At 59.1% G+C, this 20,082-nt stretch overlaps 3 protein-coding genes across 10 annotated transcripts in view; 1 reads left to right on the forward strand and 2 right to left on the reverse strand.

The window, feature by feature from the left end:
* Positions 1–48: 48 nt before the first annotated feature.
* MDK (midkine) lies at positions 49–2,777 on the forward strand. Of its 2 annotated transcripts, none has more exons than XM_047877528.1 (5): positions 49–67; positions 1,044–1,120; positions 1,285–1,452; positions 1,572–1,733; positions 2,435–2,777. In XM_047877528.1, exons 2-5 carry the CDS (start codon positions 1,045–1,047, stop codon positions 2,458–2,460), a joined length of 432 nt encoding a protein of 143 aa, XP_047733484.1. In that variant the 5' UTR covers positions 49–67; position 1,044; the 3' UTR covers positions 2,461–2,777. The 2 variants fall into 2 exon arrangements, with proteins under 2 accessions (XP_047733484.1, XP_047733483.1); XM_047877527.1 differs by lacking the exon at positions 49–67 and adding an exon at positions 607–727.
* CHRM4 (cholinergic receptor muscarinic 4) lies at positions 2,770–5,375 on the reverse strand. Its single transcript, XM_047877526.1, has one exon. It carries the CDS (start codon positions 5,350–5,352, stop codon positions 3,916–3,918), a length of 1,437 nt encoding a protein of 478 aa, XP_047733482.1. The 5' UTR covers positions 5,353–5,375; the 3' UTR covers positions 2,770–3,915.
* An 8,582-nt stretch (positions 5,376–13,957) lies between these two features.
* The window catches only part of AMBRA1 (autophagy and beclin 1 regulator 1), a 180,540-nt gene continuing 174,415 nt past the window's right edge, over positions 13,958–20,082 (reverse strand). For all 7 annotated transcript variants that reach the window (XM_047877453.1, XM_047877452.1, XM_047877450.1 and 4 more), the window contains one exon: positions 13,958–15,551. In XM_047877453.1, coding sequence (XP_047733409.1) covers positions 15,049–15,551 — 503 coding nt within the window. In that variant the 3' untranslated portion in view covers positions 13,958–15,048. The remainder of the gene's footprint in view (positions 15,552–20,082) is intronic.

Genomic DNA, 20,082 nt, shown 5'->3' on the forward strand with positions numbered 1-20,082 from the left:
CAGTGTCCCCAGGCTCCCCCAACACTGAGCGGAGCATCTCCCTGCTCACTTGGTGAAGCGATCCTAGGTGGGGTCTTGCGCTCCTTCCCCAGCAGCTAAGGGGGCGCAAAGGGCCGGTCCTCGACGGGGTTAGTCATCGGGGGACTGAGCCGCACATAGGCTGGAACGCGGGCCCCTCGCCGAGCGCCGGAACCCGTCACAACCCCGGGGTTACCAGCTCCCTCCCAGTCTGCATCCTCCCAGTCTCCCCTCCCCGGGAGGAGAGGCAGACGTCCAGCGGGGAAAGAGGACGGCCCCGGGGAGGGGGCGGGGGCGGGAAGCTGGGGCTCGGGCAGGGGCCAGGGGTGCCGAGGCAGGGCAGAAGCTTGGGGCCGGGAGACCCCGGGCTCAGAAGACGGGGGACCGGCAGAGCCCGTCGTCTGAGCGCGGACGGCCCGGGCGGGGCGAGCGGGGGGTGGTGCGGGGACCCGCGGCGGGAAGCCTGGGTAGAAGCGCCCGGGACGCGCGGGGCGGGAGCGGAGGCGGGGACGCCGGGGTCTGGGGGCGGCGCGGGTTTGAGGGGAGGGGGCGGGGCGGGTCCTTCCTCGGTGGGGGGGGGGGGGGGCGGGGAGGGGGCGGGGGCCCATGTGACCGGCTCAGACCGGTTCTGGAGACAAAAGGGGCCGCGGCGGCCGGAGCGGGACGGGCCCGGAGCGGGAGGGAGCGCAGCACCGCGGGCAGCGAGCGAGTGAGCGCGCGGGGTCCCGGCGGGCGTGCGGCGGCGGCCTCGGCCCCTCGCCCGCTGGGCCCCAGCCGCCCTGGGGGCCGGAGGCAGGGTGGGGGTCTGAGCTGCGTCCTGGGCTCCAGGCCCTCCCCAGGGAGACGCCTCCGGCTGTGCGCCCCGGCTAGCGGCGAGGGGCCGGCCCCAGAATCCTGCCGCCGCCCCAGCCCGAAGGCCTGGACTGTGGGGACGGGGGTGGGAGGTGCGCGCGTGCGGCCCCACGTGGGGAAGGGGGCAGGCGGGGGGACTCTGACCCGACCTCTCCCCCCACCCCCACCCCCAGGATGCAGCACCGAGGCTTCCTCCTCCTCGCCCTCCTCACCCTGCTGGCGCTCACCACCGCGGTGGCCAAAAAGAAAGGTGATACGGGGTGTGGGGGATTGAAGGAGGGCTGGAGACGGGCCAGTGAGGCTGGCGACCTCTGGCCTGGCCGCCGGGGTTCCGAGGCCAGCACCCCAGGAAACGGCCCCCGAGTGAGTCTCTCGTGCCGCGAGGTCCTGAGCTCCGTTCCCCGTGTGTCTTAGACAAAGTGAAGAAGGGCGGCCCGGGGAACGAGTGCGCGGAGTGGACCTGGGGGCCCTGCACCCCCAGCAGCAAGGACTGCGGCGTGGGTTTCCGCGAGGGTACCTGTGGGGCCCAGACCCAGCGCGTCCGGTGCAGGGTGCCCTGCAACTGGAAGAAGGAGTTTGGAGGTGAGGCGGGGCGCAGGCGGAGGGCAGGAAAAGGGGGGCACAGCCTCACTGAAACCTGGGCAGGTCTGTGGCCTCCAGCCACTGGGCCGCCCCGCTGATCCTGGGCACTCTCCCGCCAGCCGACTGCAAGTACAAGTTTGAGAGCTGGGGAGCGTGTGATGGGGGCACAGGCACGAAGGCCCGCCAAGGCACCCTGAAGAAGGCGCGGTACAATGCCCAGTGCCAGGAGACCATCCGCGTGACCAAGCCTTGCACCCCCAAGACCAAAGCCAAGGCCAAAGGTCAGGGAAGTGGGAGAAGGTTGGGGGGTCATAGCGGGGGGGGGGGGGGGCTGCACCACCTGTGAAAGGGAACGGTTAAGCCTGAAGTTTTGGACTTTGGAGAAGGACTTCTTGACATCTCTGCACTTGGTTTCCCTGTCTGTAGAGACAGCTTAGGGGGCACATACCGAGGGGGGCCCGCGGAAGGTACTCAGGGGTTATTAAATCTTCTGGCCCAGGTGAAAGCACAAACCCGCTCTGTGGTGTTGGAGCATTTTGCTTAGGGTTCAGGAAAGTTGACTGACCTGGAAGGACTTGACTTTGTCATCTCTCCAGCCAGAGGGAGCATTGGGTCAGCTTGGGTCCTTTCCAGTATTGAAAGGACTTCACAGCCCACACTTGTGCTATCCCTTAGCTCCTTCCTGATTCACAGCAGCCTAGAGAGGCCATCAGGGCAGAGGTGAATCAGCCCACTTCTTAGGTGAGGAGGCCGAGACTGAGGGCGGCTGGGACCCAGAGCCTGAAGGTTTTCTGAACCCCAGTGAAAGTATAAGTTGGTGTGGGGCAGGTCCAGCATCAATATGGCTGCACTGTCCCCCTGGCCACCAGGTCAGCTGATCCGGAGCCACTAGGGGGCAGAATTTTCTCCCTGATGTATGTGCAGGGGGTCTCTCCCGGTCACCGGGACTCCTCTAACGCATTATTTCTCACTTGTTTTACAGCCAAGAAAGGGAAGGGAAAGGACTAGCGGCCAGGTCTGGATGCCAAGGAGCCCGGGGCCCGTGCCCTGCCTCCCACGGGGCCAAGATCGAACCTACCAGTGCCTTTTGTCTACTCATTAGCTTTATCAATCATACCCTGCTTCTTCCCTTTCACTTCTCCACCCCCAAGTGTCCCAAATGGGGAGGAACAAGGGACTGTGGACCACTTGAGCCTCCTGCCCCAGAGGGATGTGATTCCCGGTACCCCCTTTTGTCCTTCCCCACAAAGATGCCATTACTAAGAAACAAATAAACCGTTGTGTTTTTTTCCCCCCAATAAAAGCTTTTCTTTTAATATATAAAAGCCCCTTCCCAGGGAGTTTGCTGTGGTAATTTGTTGGGGCGGGAACTGGTGAAGGAAAGGGAAGGCTGTGGGAACTGTGGCTTTTAGGGGCCGGGGGGCTTGGCGGTGAATGCTCCCCAGAGCTCATGGGAAAAGCAGAACGGTTATGAAAATTTCTCCCAGGGCCCCTACTGACTCCTGAAAGGGGACCCCCATCAAGTCACCTGAGCCTTTCAGTCTGGTCTTTCCAGGGGCCACACGAGGACTGGGAGGGAACCTGGAAGATTCCCTAGAACTGACACTCCCCATGTCAGCCACACTCAACCAAAGGCCTTTTGGTACGGCCCGGCCCTCGCTGTCACTGAAGCCTGTGACAGTCAAGTCCGCCCCCATTCTCACCTGTGACCCAGGCCTCCCTCACTGCAGAAGCCTGCTGGGAGAACTCTTCAGAATCCGTTGGGCCTCTCTGCTCAGCATGGGACCTCAGGAAGCCAGACCTCAGTTCCTGAGTGTGCACCCCTGACCTCCCAGCTACCCCATCCTGAACGTGCAGGCCTGTGAGGGGCATGTGGCAAGGGGCCCTGAGAGCCCACCCACCCAGAGCCTGGCTGAACAGCTGCAGCAAGGGGAGAGCTCTGCCCCTGGAACGGGACCCGGGAGGAGGGGCTGAGCCTACATGCGGGGTGCAGCAGGGAGAAAGCACCAACCACGGCACAATGGGGGACCCTAGCCTTCCACTCCCTTCCCAAGCCTCCTTTCCAAAGCAGTGGCTCCTTTGCTCCTCCCAAGGGGGGTCCTGGGCTTTTACTTCCCTCCAGATGTCATTATTTCAGCCATGCTGGTTGGTCACAGTGGGGCAGGTGCCCCAGGAGGCCAGTGCCTCCCAGCTCCCTGAGGCAGGGCAACAGAGGTGGGCCAGGCAGTCTTGGTTCAGACGCTTCTGGGGCTGACCCTCCTCAGCCTGAGCAGAGATCTGGTCTCTCTGAATCCTGCCAGAGATTCTTCCTGAGCCTCACGGGGTCTTGGGGACCTCAGTTCTCTTCAGCGAACGTGAACACGGAGAGATGCTTCCAAATCTCTCCCTGACAGCCACGGGAGAGACCACATGGCTCAGCACACACACGTGACCACCAGCACCTTCTGGGGCACCCTTGCCTGCCTACCTGGCAGTGCCGATGTTCCGATACTGGCACAGCAGCAGGTGCCTGAAGGTCTTTTTAAAGGTGGCATTGCAGAGGGCATAGCAGGCAGGGTTGATGGTGCTGTTGACGTAGCAGAGCCAGTAGCCGATGGACCACACCGTGTCGGGAATGCAGCTCTGGCAGAAGGTGTTCACCAGGACCATGACGTTGTAGGGCGTCCAGGTGAGAATGAAGGCCAGCAGGATGGCAAAGATGGTCCGTGTCACCTTGCGCTCCCGGGCCGCCATCTGCCGCTTCTTGCGCACCTGGTTGCGGGCAATGCTGGCGAACTTGCGGGCCACGTTGGCCGCCGGACGCATGCCAGCTGGTGTGGCGGGAACGATCTCGATGGCCGTCACGCATTCGTTGCCCGTCTGCTTTGTCACAATCTGGATCTTGGACCATTTGGAGGCCGGGTTGAGGGCCCGCGGCTGTAGGGGAGGGGCGGGCATGGCAGGCGCGGTGGCCTCTGTGGTGGACAGCTCTGTGGGTGGTCGTTCCTTGGTGTTCTGCGTGGCACTGCCGGAGCTGGACTCATTGGAAGTGTCCTTGTCGGCCATCGGGCGCGGCGGCGGTGGCAGAACCGGTGGGGGCGCCTCCTCTAGCTTGCCGTTGCGCAGCTCCTCTTGAGCGGCTTCCCCCGGTGGGGGTTTCTTGATGCTCTGCTTCATCAGGGGGCTCTTGAGGAAGGCCAGAGTCTTGGCCTTCTTCTCCTTAGGGCCCTCGGGCCGGTGCTTGTGAACCCGGCTGCGACTGGCCAGGGAGATGTGAATGTAGAGCACCGTCATGATGACCACGGGCAGGTAGAAGGCAGCGATGGCTGTGCCGAAGGTCACTGCTGGGTTGGACAGGAACTGGATGAAGCACTGGTTGTCTGGCACGGTCCGCTTGCCCACCACAAACTGCCAGAACAAGATGGCAGGTGCCCAGAGCACGAAGGACAGGACCCAGGCAGCGGCGATCATGAGGCCCGCCATCTTGGTGGTGCGCCGGGCCGGGTAGGTGAGGGGCTTGGTGACGCAGAAGTACCGGTCAAAGCTGATAATGAGAAGGTTCATGACGGAGGCGTTGCTCACCACGTAGTCCAGGGCCAGCCATAAGTCACAGACCACGGCGCCCAGAGGCCAGTAGCCCTTGATGATGTACACGGTGTAGAGGTTCATGGAGAAAGCGCCTATGATGAGATCGGCACACGCGAGGCTGAAGAGGAAGTAGTTGTTGACCGTCTGCAGCTGCCTGTTGACCTTGATAGACAGCATCACCAGGATGTTGCCCACGACAGTCACCAGGCTCAACGAGCCTGTCACCGTGGCGATGAATATCATCTCCACCGTCTCGTAGCGGTTATGGGTCGATGTGACCAAGCGTACAGACTGGTTGCCCGAGCTGCCGTTGACTGGTGTGAAGTTCGCCATTTTGGTTAGCGGTAGTGGGCGGGCAGTGTCTGGAGAAGGAAGGCGAGAGAGAGAAAAGGATGAGCTGTAGAATTGGATTGCAGAGGTAACTCAAGGTGACAGAGGGACATCATCGCACAGAACCTTAGAGAACTCTGACCCATCCCTTCGTTCATCTCTTACTGAGTGCCTACTCTGTGCAAGCACTGTTCTCGGTGCAGGAGTTACGGACGTGAATGAGACACACGCGGCCCCCACTCTCACGGAGCTTACAGCCTGATCAGGGCAGACACACAGACACGTGAGCAACAAAAAAAAGTGCTAGAACGAACACAAGGCAGGGCAACAGTAGAGTGAGGGAGTCAGAGGACAGATAGGGATGCTGCCTTGCTGGGTGGTCAGTGAAGGCCTCTCCAAGGAGGTGATATCCGGACAGTGGCGAGGAGACAGCCATGTGAAGAGCTGCAGAGGCGGCTTACTCAGGGGCAATGGCCAGAGCAAAGGTCCTGAGGCACGTGTGGGGCACAGACAGAAGGCCAGTGTGTGCAGGGCCCACAGAAGCAATGGGGAGGGCTTGAGTGGTCCCAGAGGTCAGCATGTGGCTCCGGCCGGAAGTGTTCGTTCGTTTACCTCCTCGTTCTATAACCAAACGTCACCAGGGGACCTGTTCTCAATCCTTACAGAAGGTACTGAGGACAAAGGCAAGGATACATATTAGCAGCTAATACTTAACTAAGTGTCCAGCCCTTTCTGTGCTTTTTATAAATATTAATTTATTTCTTCCTCACGACAAATCTGTGAGGTAGAATCCTTGATTTTTCACTACTTACAGATGAGGAAACTGAGGCACGGAGATGTTAACCTGACCAAGGTTCCACAAAGTCCTTGACGTGTTGCTGTCCCAGAGCTAAGGATTCTGGCAGAAGGAGGCCCAGAGAGCCAGAAGAGGCAGTAGTCCCACCTCGGGGAGGGCTTCTGGGATGACCAGAGGGGGCACGGAGAGGGAAGCTTCAAGGATGAGGAGGAGAGTGCCATGTAGCGAGGCTCGGGAGGTACATGCCATTGAGACATCCCCCCACCAGCCCTCCCTCCCAGCCCCAGTGCAGTGGGGGGGGGGGGGGGCTCAGTGCAGGGGAGTTAGGGACTGTCCACAGCCAGCGGGAGTGGTGGGAGCTGAGGACCGTGAGGAATCAGAACCCTAGAAGCCTAGAGGGCCTGCCAGCCAAGCAAAGGCGCACATGGCTTCCAAGGGGCCAGGGCCAGCCCTCACCCCGACCGAGAACCCAAAGGAAGCCCAAAGGGAACCCAGAGTGTCTCAGGGGGAAGAGGGGCAGTGCTGCAGGGGAGTCTGTCGCAGCCAGAGGCCCCCCCACCCCGCCGACCCCGCCGCCGGGCCCACCAGCACACCAGTGCCCCCCCCCCCCCCCCAGCACACGGCCTGCGCCCCCTCCCACCCAGGTTCCTCTTCATCTCTCCCCCGCCTTCCTCTCTCATACACGTGAGAGGGGCCCACGCCCGGCGCGCCGTGCCAGGGCAGCCGTTCAGCCCAGCCTCCTTCACACCCGCCAACATGCACACCATTACACACACGCACACGGGCCCCCTCCCAGCCCCGCCAGCCCTGAGCACTGTCGTATACACGGCATCCGCGTGTGAGAGAGAGAAAGAGAGAGAGAGGCGGGGTGTGTGGAGCAAGGAGCAGTCCCGCTGCAGCCCAGGCTCCAAGGCCAGCAGGGTGTAGCTGTGTGGCCTTAGACAAGCCACCTCACCTTCCTGCCCTTCTCTTGCTCATTCACTATATAGACAGGACTGGGTCCTGGGACCCCGCCCAAGCAGCTGTGGGGATCAGCAACTAGACTTTCCATCTCCAGCATGAAAATGTGCCACAGGCTGAAGGCAGGTGTCAGGGTGACTCCCCCCGCCCAAGCCTGGCCTCGACCCCCCTCATTCACCACTGCAGACACAGCCCCAGCCTCCTAGCCTGGCATTTCATGCTCACCTGTCCAAACCCTTGGTTCCCAAGAGGAAAGGCTCAAAGAGGGGTGTGGCCATCTCCAAGGTCACAAACGAGTCAAGGGCAAAGACTGAACACCACCCTCCCTGGGGTCTCTGACAGCTCCTTTCAGCTTGGAGAGATTCCGGGTGTCGCCCTCGGAGCTGGGGCCGCCAGCATGGAGAGGCTGCCCTCCCCAGGCACATGCAGGCAGGTGCAGGGTGGGCAACGGTCCGCCAGCTCCAAGGAGAGCCTTGCTTTCACCTCCCCAGGCCAGGACGCAGGCCAGCGAGATGGGAACAGGGTTGGAGGTGCCAAATATGAAAAACATAATAGCCTTGGTTTATTGTTAACTATGAGTCAGGAACCCCTCTGAGTTTTTTATATAGATTATCTGGTTTAATCCTTGCAGAAGCCTGATAAGGCAGGTACTAATAGTATCCCCATCTCACTGATGTAAGTATCTTTTTACAGATGAGGACAATGTTAATTAGCTGGCCCAAAGTCATCCAGTGTGTAAGTAGGGGCAGGGGCAGGATTAGAACCCAGGAGCCACCTTCTCAACCTCAACCCGCCTCAGGTTGATTTCCTGCCTCTACTCACCACTGTTCAAAACCAAAGAACTAAGGATCCCCTCCCACTCCTTGCCGGCCCCCCTACTTAGCTTTCCCAGAAGAAGAGAGACCTCTTTCTTGTCTCCTTCGGGGACATCTTGTCTCCAAGGAGGTGGCAGGTGGTTTAGTTCCGCTCTGGGTCCTCTTGGGGAAGCTGCCAGCGGCAGAAAAGGTGAGGCATGGTGTCTCCCGCCCCCCACACCACCATCTTTCTGGGGGGTCTCCCGGAAGCATTCAGACAGCAATTCTCTCTGGGGGCTTTTCTCTGTGATCCAGGCCCGCCCGAGATGTGGGGAGGAAGGAGACGCTGCCCAGGGCTGTGCACACCACTAGATGGCAATGTCGAGCCCTGGGTACCAGCTCCGGACTCCGGGAGGGCGGCCGCTCTTCCCGCCGCCCCCAAATCCAACGCGACCGCGAGCACAGAGGAGGCTCCAGGGCAGGGCCTCCCAGGGGAAGGACGCGGTTCTCCCCACCCCTTCACCCCCTCCCCCGCCAAGGCCCGCCTGGGAGCTGCCCTCGACTCCAGGCGGGTTCAGTGGTGGAAAAGTTAAGGGCGCCCGACTTACACTCGGCCCCGCCGAAGAACATGTGGGCGGGAAGGCGAGTGCGAGTTCTGTTTGTGTGTGATTACTGGGGAGCGCGAGTAGAAGCTAGTAGCTGCATGTGCGTGTGTGCGCGCTCGGCCACGCCTGGATACCAGTGTGCCCGTGTGCGCGTGAGCGGGCCCGTGCCATGTGGACACGTGCTTGTGCATGCGTGTGCGGTCCCGGAGTGCTGTGGCCTGGGGGATGCACACGATTCGAGTGTGCCCTGTCCCTGTGAGTTTGTGTACAGGAGCAAAGGCAGGGTCCACAGTAGGTGACCTGACTCGGTCCAAAAGCCCCTGCCAGGGGACTCAGCTCAGACTTTGGCTGTCTCAGCGCAGAGAAGATCAAGTCAAGAGCCAGTGTCTGGATCCTGCTCCGCTCGTGGGTGGGGAAGGGTCGTGGCCAGGACAGCAAGGTTAGACGACAATCTGGGCTGCAACGGGTACCCTGACCTTGGGGCATCGCCTTAGCTGGCACCCAGTGGTGTCCCCGGTCCCAACGCTGCGGTGTGGGTGGCGTCCCAGCCTGTGACTGACTTCTGTCGAGGGGCCGCTGCTTGAGTCGCCCCACTAGCCTTACAGGACACCAGGCTCAGCTCAGCCTGCCCGCGGAGCATTATGCCCAAAGGGTGCCCAGTCCGCCCGCGAGAGTGTACCAGCAGCACCCCAAAACGCGGAGGCCCAGCCAGGGCTTGGGTCAGTTGAGTGTCATATTCTAACGCTCCCACACTTCTAACCTTGCACCCCGCCAGAGAGGCACCGTCTGGCCCCAGCATCTTGAGTGGGCACCTGATTTCTCAAGCCCTGGGCCTGGGAAGACCTGGAGGGTATTATCTGGGCTCATCTAGAGGCTCCTCCAGAGGCTCCTCCAGAGGCTCCTTCAGGTCTCCGTCCTGGTCGATGGGGCCCTGGCTCTCTGGTGCCCCGCCCTCCCCCCAAAGCCCTAGCACGCAGTTCTTGCAGCCTCTGGGCGTGGGCACCATGCTTTCCCGGGTTCTGGAGCACCCCCCCCCCCCTTTTCCGGACGAGAACGGAGCGCGTGCTCTGGACGACGTGGGGAGGGGGTTGGGGTGTGGGTCCTTGGTTCTTAGGCATTCACTGTAGGGCTCTGGGAAGGCTGTGGCCCCTGAATCCGTCCTTGGGGCGGGAGAAGAGACTCAAGAGTTCACAGGAGGGAGAAGGAGCTCAGGAAATTTGGAATCGACATTGCGCTGACACTTCCGCCACTGGGCCTGGGGCTTGGCTCTGGCTCTCCCGGGCTCGGAGCCTGGGCAACCGCAGGGAGTAGTCCTGGAGTGGGGGAGGGGCACCGGGAGAGGGTAGGGGTGTTTCCGTCGGGGTTCAAGGTCGCGGATGGAGGACTTCGTGGACCGGAGTGGGCTGGCAGCTCCGGGGGTGGGGGGCGGGGAGACGGGCGGGAAAAAGGCTCCTTAGGGCTCCAGCGCCCGGCGCCCTCCAGAGCTGCCAGTGGGAGGGCTGGAGTGCGGGGTCCCGCCCCCGACGGCTGCTCCAGGTGCCTTGAGGGCTGTGGGCGGGCACCCCCTCCCCCGACCTCCTGAATGTCCATTCCTTCCCAGAGGCGCACCTGGAGAAGCTTCCGAGACTCTGGGTCTTTATTCCAGCGGGGCCCCTCACCCACCGGCCCTGTGCAGCTCCCAGCACCGCTCTCGCCCCCAAAGGAGCCTGGGGACCCGTCCCAGTGGGACTCGCCTCCGGGGAGCCTCAGAGGGTCCGAGAGCCCCGCGTCCTTCTCTCGCAACCGTGTCCCCCCCGCCCCCGCTCCGCCGCGGAGTCACTTACCAGACACCTCCGCCCCGGTCCCCTCGCACCTGACAGACGGCAGGACCAGCGGGCGGCCCGTGGGCCAGCGGGCGGGGCGCACGGCCGGGCCGGGGGCGGGGACGGGGTGCCAAGGGGCGGCCCCTGCTCCGCCCGCAGCTCCCGGCGCTGTGGCTTCGACTCGCGCTCACGCTCGCACTTTTCCCCGAGCCGCGTGATGTCACGGGGAAGCAGCCAATCCTGGTGGGGCCGCGCCGCCCGCCCCGGACCGGCCACCCAACTGCGACGCTCTGGGGGCACCACCCGGGGCGTCGGGGACCCCAGCTACGCGCGCCCCTCACTGGAACCGGCCGGCGGCTCCCAGCTCGGGCACGGTGGGGCACCGCCCACGGTCAACAGTACGGCTTAGCGGGGGGCGCTGCCCTCCCGGGAGGCAGAGATGGGGGGAGGGTGGGGTGTCCGCGTTGTCATGGGGACGCGGCGCCCCCTCGCGGGGTGGGGAGGGAGCTGGCAGCCCCGTCTGGCTGCGCTCTCCGCCTCCGCTCTGACCAAACACCCGGGCCCCGGAGGTGGTCTTGCGCCCAGCCCGGACCTCACTCCCTACGGGTCTCCGCTCACAGTGGGACCTCGGAGGCGCGAGTGTTTGACCCCAACGAGAGGTTACGGGTGGGTGGGGTCGGCTCAGCCGTCACGGTTCCGTCGGGGCGGAGAGCCGAGGGCCGGCAGTTTCCAGTCTCAGGGCCGCATGTTGGCCGCCGGGCAGCCAGAGAAGAGGGGCCGTCGGGGCCTGGGAAGGAGCTGGAGGGAAGACAGGCAACAGTCCGCCAGGGAGAAAGAAGCCCGCCCATCGCGCACAATGCCCGCTTGGCCCCCCACCCCCACCGCCTGGCTCCCCGCTCCCGAACTCCAGGCCGGAGAAGGGGTGCGCATCCTCCCTCCAGCCCTAGGATGGGACGCGAACCCATTCAGCCGCGGCCTGGTGGGCGACTTCACTGATGCCTGTGAGGGAAAGCTGATTGCCCAAGGTCACCTGGGGCGGAGCCCGGAACGAGACCCCAGAGGGCGAGCTGCCGGTCTCTTAAGGTCTCCGCGAACCTCAGTGGCCAGAGCCTGAGGATTCGGGGCCTTGCCTGCGCGAAGCGGGAGGGCCTGGGAGTCTGCGGCTGAGGCGCCCGCGGGACTGAGTCGGTGGCTTCAGCACCTCGGAGAGCTCCGCCCGACCGACGCGACACCCGCGTTTCCGCCTCCATCGGAGATGGCCCTTCCAGGGGCCAGCCAGGGTTGGATTCGTCTCCCCACGCCTAGGCCCTGAGGCCTGTCACCCCCAAACTCTTTGAGCACAAACACCCGGTTAACCTTCAGACCGCTGATTCCTTGTCCTGGAAAAACAACATAGGTCCCGCCCCCCCCTCCCCCGCCCCGCCTTGCTCCAGGACAGGGTGGGGGTGCTGTGAGGGGGACTGCAGAGGCAGGTAAGGCAGTGGGAGGAGAGGCGGCAGGAGCTGCCAGAGAAGGGGTAGGAACTGGGGCAAGACCCAGCGCTGCGGGGCTTTTGGTATGTTCTCCATGCTGAATGAGGTGAAGGTCCAGACCAGTGCTCCCCAGGGCAGCTGGAGTTGGCTGTCTAGGTAAGAGTGAGAAGCCATCGTCCTTTACATGAGTGATCTGGTCTCCCATGAGCCTCATAACCAATGTCCAAAGAAGCTATTGTTCTTGCCCCCACTTCACAGGTGAGGAAACAGGCTCAGTTGGTTCCTAGGACAATCAGATGACAGTCCTGCCTTTGTTCCACTTTGTCATATCTCTCCTAGGGTCCAGGACAGGGTAGTGCTCCTAGGAAGGTGGTAGTGTTGTGTGTGTGTGGAATGGAGGGGTTGGGGAGGCCAGATACTTAAAAAGTTAAACAAGGGAAACAAGCCAGGCCAAGGACGGAAAGCCACAGAAACCAGAGATGTCTCCAACCATTGCCTTGAGTTCCAAAGAAACTGTATCAGGCAAAGCTGCTTCCATTTCCCTGAAATCCTTACCATTGGGTGGGGTTGACCCCTCCAATTCAGAACCGACAGTAGGACTGTGGAGAGCCAAGGGACCTAATTTTGTCCTGGGCCCTTGGGCCCAATTGGCTCCACAGACAACTTGGGTCCATAGAACTTCTCTGAACCTAATTCCTTGTCTCTAGATGGGATTGCCAAGCTCTGCCCTGCTGACCCAACTTGTTACGAGAAGGGGCCCGGAGGCTTTACTACTAGTAGAGGATTCTATCCACCAGGCAAGGGCTTTCCAAGGAAAGGGGTTGATGTGGAGACGGAAAGGCTGTAGGAGCCTCCGAGAGGTTAGCTGCTGGGTTCATCCTTGGCCAGACAGGGCAGACGCAAGGCAGACGCAAGGCAGACAGGACCAAATTTGGATCATCTCATCCACAAGGCTTCTTCATACCCTGTTTTCCAAAATAACAAAGTAGGGTTCCCCTCTGGGTTTAAATCCTGGCTCCATCAGTTAGATGTGTGGTCTGGGGGTAACACCAGTACTCAGAGGGCTTTTGTGATGAGAATCAAAATAAGAATCCTTGGTGCATGGTTTACACTAAACAAATTCATAGTCCCTACTGTCAAAACAAGGAATTCTTCCTCTCCCTGGGGGGTGGGGGTGGGGGTGGAATATGTGGGTAGAGCGCAGGGATTGCAGTGGGGTGCTCTTCTTCCATCCTTCAGTAACTCATATCCCCACCTCTTCAAGGAAGCCTGGTCCTAACTGCTCCAGTGCTCTCTGACCTCAAATGACTCGAAATTATAGAGCTGCAAGTAACTTTAAGAGGTTACATAATCCAAGCCCTGTATCCTACTACAAGGGAGGAAAGCGAAGCAAAGAAAAGGCTTGCCCAAGGTCACACAGCTAGCTGATGTGTCTTTTAGTCCAGAGTCCACTCTTACAATTTGCTAGAAAATTCCAGTGTTTGTGACTATGTAATAACTCTTCACATTTTCACACTGTTTTGTATTACTTGCTCAACCATTTGATCTTTTGGTTTTGTCCCTGTTGGGATACAATCTGTAATTCTACATTCTACATTACAATCTGTAATGCCCCATAGCATCTGGGACAGAGGCACACAAGAGACAGTCAAGAAATAGCTGTTGCTGGCAAAAATCCCTGGGGTGGCTCCGTTTTTCCTGTGCGCTTCTGTAAGAGTGGGGCAAATAGCTTTCCCCTACTTTCTAGCAAATGGCATTTTGAGGGATGCCTGTAGACAAGACCAAGCTCCCTTCCTGGCCAGCCCAGACACCCATTATGGGTGGTTTCTGGAGACTAGAGGGGACCCGGCTTTTTGGCCAGTTACATCTTCATTCCAGACCCACAGTCCTGGGTAGGAAGCAATCAACAGTGACCTTCTGTCATTCCTACATACCCACCTGTCACTGTTAAGGCTGCCCTAATCGTTAGCAGACCTGGGGCAAGCAGGGGGTGGCGGTACAGAGACGTAGTATGAAGCCAGCTTCTTCTGAGGGGACAGATGGGGCTCCCCACGTAGGACAGCAGCCCCAGAAACAGTGCCTGAGAGAACCTGGGCCCAGCTTGGTTCAGTGACCCTGCCCCCTACCAATCACCACCCCCTCCTCCATCCTCCATGGAAACAAACAGAGAAGAGCCTGGTGAGGGCCATGTCATCACTTTAATGATGTAGATCTTTGGTGTTTCCCTCATTAGCAGTCAGACTATCCCCTCTCCTCCCACCACAATGTTTCTATGATGAGTTACAAACAGAAAAGAAATCACATTTTCATACTAAAAACAAAATAATCAGAGCCTTGATTTCTCCACTAGAAACTACACGTACAGTTCAAGATTCCACATGCAACACCTTAAATCACAGACCGAGACCTCACATTCTGACCTGGAGTCTCATCCCCTCCCCCAGCCTTGGGCTGGCTTTGGCCTAGGCTCAGCTAATACTGCCACCCACAGGTGCTGCTCTGAGGGCCTGGGGGCCGGGGGAGAGGAGCCTGGTGGACAAGCCCTGGGGGCCGGCCAGCCTACACCCCCCACTCCTGAGTGAGGACCTGCCCACCATCCCTTGACTCCATCCTCTATCAGGCAAGCAGGCTGCCCCCCCTCCCTTCACTCCATGGTTGTCCCCCATCAGTAAGTGCAGGAAGTCCCTGTCCTCAGGAATCTGGGAGCCTGGCCTGACCCTGACTGTGGTCTCTAGGGGATAAGATGATACAGAGAGGCTGAAGCTCTGGAAGGCTCAGAGATGGAGGTGGTTCCTGGGGGCCAGGCTGCTCCTCCTGCTCTTGGGCTCCTAGTGGCTCTGCCCATGCAACAGGTAGTCAGGGCAAAGGTGCCCCACTGGCCACTGTCCAGGATGGTTTGGCCCAGATCTGGAAGACGGTTCACCCTTCTAAGGCTCTCTGCCCAGGGGCGAGTCTCTTAAGCCATGTTTCTAAGAGAAAGGGGGGGGGGGTTCATGGCAGGGATAGCCACTTCCTCCTCCATTCACACGTAGCACAGCAGCATGGCTCCCCTGGGCTCCAGATCCTGGAAGGTTCTAGTCCCCTGAGGCAAGCCTTGCCCATTCGACTGCCTCATGCCCACTGACTCTGACTTCCTCTCGACCCCCCACCCTCTTGCTCCTGTTCCCTGATGCAGCCCGCAGCTCTTCCGCGTGTACAGTTCCGAGTCAGCTGTGAGGTCCGGTTTCTGCTCAGCGGTTCGAGGGGAAGCACCAGTACACACGTGTGTCTCTACCTGTTCCGTGGCTCCCTGCTGGGGCCTGCAGCTTCCCCCCTGCTGCCACCACCGCCATCAGCAAGGTGGTTGTTATTGGTCAGGTCGCAGTGCAGGGCTGGTCCTTCGGTGCTGGGAAGGGGGAGGGGGAGGGGGGCGGGGACAGGGGAGGAAGAGGGCAGGGTGGGCTGGGGCAGCTCCCGCCCAGGGACACCAGGCTGGTCCCAGCAGGCTGTCCGGGGGCTCAGGCCCCGCTCTGCCAGCTGCCCAGGCTCCGGGAGCAGTCCCCGAGAGGCGGAGGGCCGGGGCGAGGAGGCGCGGGCGGCCGCGGGCTCAGCGCCCGTCTGGGAGCCACGGTGGATGCGGTGGCTGACGATGATGCTGTTGCCGAAGCCGCCCATGGAGGCCATGGTGGTGCTCTGCTCTCGCTGCACCACAGCTGTCATGCCCCCTTCTGCCATCAGCCGCTGGATCCTGCTGAGGGCATCTTCCCCGCTCGCACCAGACTCCGAGCCCTCACCTGGAAGGCATGGAACACAAGACAGAGGGAATTCGTGGCTGGCCGGGGCCTCTGAGGCAGGCAGGCCACTGTGAGTAGGAGCTGGGGGATTCTTTGCCAAAAGCAAAAATGAGAAGAGTCTAATTCCCTCCTTCTGAGAATCAGAGACTTGAAAGCTAGACAAGACTCCCCAAATGATCATCATTTCCATTTCTGTTTTGCCAGTGGGGAAACTGAGGCTTAGGATGGCATGAGGTGGCCAAGGCCACTCAGCCAGTTAAGAAGCAGAGCTGGACCAGAAGACCCTTCCGACACAAGTGGCAGACTAATTACCACACGAGTGAAGGGGACTGAGGTGGATGCAGATGGCTTGCTTTGTCTGCCCTCTGCCTGTCTTGGGCAACCTGGGAGACCCAGCCCCGGACAGGGCATGCTGCCTGGTCTGTAGAAAGAGAGGGCGACTACAGGGTATGGCCCAAAAGCAAACAGTCTGCTCTACTTCATTTCAAAACTGCTGTCTTTTCTGTGTTTTGTTTACTTTCTAAAAGCCCACAAGGAAGACTGGATTTTTAACTTTTCCCTAGAAGGTATTCTGTCTCCTCTCTTCCTCCTTTCCCCACCAGCTTTCCCAAGCTGTTTCCCACTTACTATTCTCCTTGGGCTGGGCTGGATGCCTGATACCCTCATCTTCCCCTGGAGACAGCCAACTGCCCAGACCTGAGGCTTCAGCCCGCATCTCCAGGGAGAGAAAGAAGGTTCTGTTCCTTCCCCAAAGGCCTGAGCATTCCTTTGTGTGGGAGCAGAGGAGACTTAGGCTCAAATCTGTCCCGCACTCACTAGCTGTGTGACCTTGAACAAGTCGCTTAACATCCACCTCCTTCAGTTTCCAGACTTTATAAAAGGGATGAAAACAACTAGCTTACACAGGGTAGAGGAAATGAGATAATGGCACACAGTGGGCACTCAGTCAGTGGTGGCTGTAGTGATTAACCTGGGGTCTGTGAGTAGGGCTCTGTCCCGAGGACCTTCCCTCCGCCTGTGCTCAGCCCTCGGTGGGCTGATCTGAGGCTGTGGGCAACTACGATCAAGGCTCCTGGGCTGCTAGGGCTGGCACTACTGAACTATCAATTTATTTCCTTTGGCTACTTGCTGGCCATTTTGGGATTTTGCAGATTTGGGGGCGCTGATGGTGAGGGTTTTTCTTTTTTGAGTACTTATTGTCAACAGCTATTTTTGTAAGACTTTTTTTGTTCCCTCCCTGTCCAGTCCCTTTTCTCCGCTTTCCTTGTTAGAGCTGCATTTCCAGCCAGTTTCACAGCTTCATGGTGTCTAAAGCCCCATTAGATCTTTCCCTCCTTGTTAGTGCTTGGCAGTCTCATGTTATGGGTCTTAGATGATTCTCATCAACATTAAGCAGTGGGGACTCTGCCTGGGTTTTCACTTATGTGCGGCTTGCTTTTTTTCCCAGTCCACTCTACTTATCCACCGCCCCCCGCCCCCGCCACCCGCCGGCCCTCAAGGTGGCTGCCCTTCCAAGCTTCCCCCTCAGAAAGCTCAGTGCCAACTCCCAGGGCAGAAGAAAAGGATCTGAAAGGTTCTCAGCACTTCTCTCAGGGGGAGAAGCCTTCCCACAGGGGGGCAGAGGGTAAGAGGAAAGGTCAACCTAGGGCCTCAGTGCCAGCAGAGCTACCACCCTGTGAGCCAAAAGAGCTGCCTGGCAAGGCCCCCTGGGGACCTCCTTGTGCTCACTGCCACCCCCACTGCTTTCCAAGAACTCTGTGCACCGAGGGCCTCCCCAGCTGGGTCTGGGATGTGCAGTGGGCTGGCCCAAGGCCCGCTGGCACTGGAACTCATTGTGCTGGGCTCTGTGCCTGGTGAACTATCAGCTCTTCTCATGTAGCTCACTTCCAGGGGCAGGACAGGGCTGCCTTGGTGCCCTAAGGGAGGTGCCACAGCCAGGCCCTCAGGGAGCCCAGCCCCTCCTGCCCTTTCCCACTGCACCCATGGCTCTGGTCTTGGCCACCTCTCACCATGACTGTGGCTGTATTCCCTGATCTTGCTGATCTCTCCCCTTTCCACCCAACCTCCACGCTGCTATTACCATTCTTTTTTTTTTTTTTTTAATTTTTTTTCAACGTTTTTAATTTATTTTTGGGACAGAGAGAGACAGAGCATGAACGGGGGAGGGGCAGAGAGAGAGGGAGACACAGAATCGGAAACAGGCTCCAGGCTCTGAGCCATCAGCCCAGAGCCCGACGTGGGGCTCGAACCCACGGACCGTGAGATCGTGACCTGGCTGAAGTCAGACGCTTAACCGACTGCGCTACCCAGGCGCCCCATCTGCTATTACCATTCTAATTAATCTCGGATTCACTGAGTTCTGGTTAAGTCCATAATCTGTTTAAAACCCAGCAGCAACAAAAGCCCTCAAAGTTGTCAGGATGCCTTAGCATTACATTTAAGGGCCCTCTGGTCAGGTCCGAACCACTTCCCAGACTATCCCCTCTTCCTGCACCAATGACCACACCAAACCCAACTAGGCACTTCTGTGTGCCTTCCAATCCCCTGCTCATGTACACCAGGGACACACTGTGGATTTCAACGTCAATGTAAATACCACCCCACCGGCTCTCTCCCTGAGCCCTCGCAGTGTCCCACTCTTCTCTGTGTGAGTTATCTGTGGCTGTGGTATCTCCCTTCTGGTCTCCAAGTCCCTGAAGGTCTCAGAATAAGTTTTATTTATCTTTGGGTCCAGTGTCTAATGCACGGCTTACAAGTGCTTCAGACTTAAGGCAGTTTCTGAAACCTAGTCACATGTCGCTCCTCTGCTATGGGAGAAGTACTTACGTGTTTGTTTCCTTTCTGGATTTTTTTTTTTTTTTTTTTTTAATTTTAAGAGCGAGAGAGACTGAGAGAGAATCCCAGGCAGGCTCCGAGCTGTCAGCACAGAGTCCAATGTGGGGCTCAAACCCAAGAACCATGAGACTGTGACCTGAGTCAAAGTTGGATGCGCAGCAGACTGAGCCACCCAGTTGCCCCTGGACTTGCTTTTTGAAGGGAGAGATGATGGCTTCATCTCTGAATCGGATTCTCTCTGCAACACCTTTGGATTCATGGTGCCTAACACAGTATCATCCATAAAGTCAGTGCTCAAAAGAGACTGGATGGAAGAAGTTAAACTGTGCCCATGGACGACTTCCTCATGCTTGTGCACACAGCTGTGAGCTGTGCTTTTCTCTCGGGAACCCTAAGCCAAGGCTAAGAGCTGGCACTGGAGGCAGCTGGCACATTCTTCAAGAAAAAAACACACTGGGGCCTAAGGGAAAAGGCAGCCGTGGCTGGGGATCCAAGCTATTAGCTCGAGGAGCAGTGGTGGCCACAGAGGTTAATTCTACTGTCTCTTTCCCTAGCAAAAGCATTTCTTTTTGTCTTTGAAAAATGGGAAATTGAGTTAGTGTTGACAGGACATTTTTTCCTTGGCAAGTTCTAAGGTACTTTCTGGATGTGGATGCCAGGATGGGATCAGCAAGTTCCCATAAATGCCCTGTAACTGCATTTCATTCTGGGGCTGTCACTGACCAGAAGAGGGGAGCCAGGCTGAGTGGGAAGAGGAGCTGTGCTTCCTGCCCTCAGGGGACCCGCTGGCTTTCTAGTCCCTCACTTTCCACATTCGCTTTTCTCTGGCCCCGGGCCCAGGCTACTGCAGTGGGGCTAATAACTCTCATCTTCACCAGACAAGAAGGAGCCCCGGGCAAGTCTTCTCCGAGATCAGAGACAGAAGAGTACAGCACAGCCACGCTCAGGGGTGGGCCCTTGCTCCGTTAAGTCCATTCATTCCACACACTTCCTGAGCACCTACTGTATGCCAGGCGGGCACTGTTTCAGTGAGGGGAGCAAGCAGTGAGCCCTGGGAACGCACCCCTCCCTTTCTGAGTGACAGGGTAGGGAAGGTTTAAAGGTGGACAAGCTAAAAAGCTGACACCTGCAAATTCCCCCTGGGGCAGGCTCTTCCTGGACATCCTAGAATGAGCGGAATGGGTTTTAATCAAATTTTTATAGAGCAAGAAAATAGCCTGGGAACCTTTTGGTGCTGACGGGGAAGGGGCTAAGGGAGGGGCAGCCCCAGAGTGTGAATTACTCAGGTAGAGCTGCCTGCCCCACTAATCTAGCTGGGCCTCTAGTGAGTAGGGATGTATCCCTCCTGGCCCCACCTCCTAGCTACGCCAACAAGAAGGGTTAGCTAACTTAACTAAGGGTTTCTTCTACATGTTCCGGCAGGTGTGGCTGCCAGTTTGCCAGTAAGGTGATAGAGGAGGCAGGGGTGGGGGTGGGGATGTGCAGAGCTGCCATGCCTGCCTGCTGGAAGGGGATGGGGGGGCCAGGGAGGACACCTGCACCCAAGGAGACTCTTGCTTCCCGGTCCCTTGCCTTGCTACCAGAGTGGTAGGAGTGGTAGGTGGTCCAGTGGGGTAATTAAGCACCTCAGAACAAGGCCCCTGGCCCCAGGAGACATGAGGCTGGCCAGTGACACCCTTCCCTGCAACCCACACCT

Source organism: Prionailurus viverrinus, chromosome D1, assembly GCF_022837055.1.
Source record: "Prionailurus viverrinus isolate Anna chromosome D1, UM_Priviv_1.0, whole genome shotgun sequence".
NCBI lineage: Eukaryota > Metazoa > Chordata > Mammalia > Carnivora > Felidae > Prionailurus > Prionailurus viverrinus.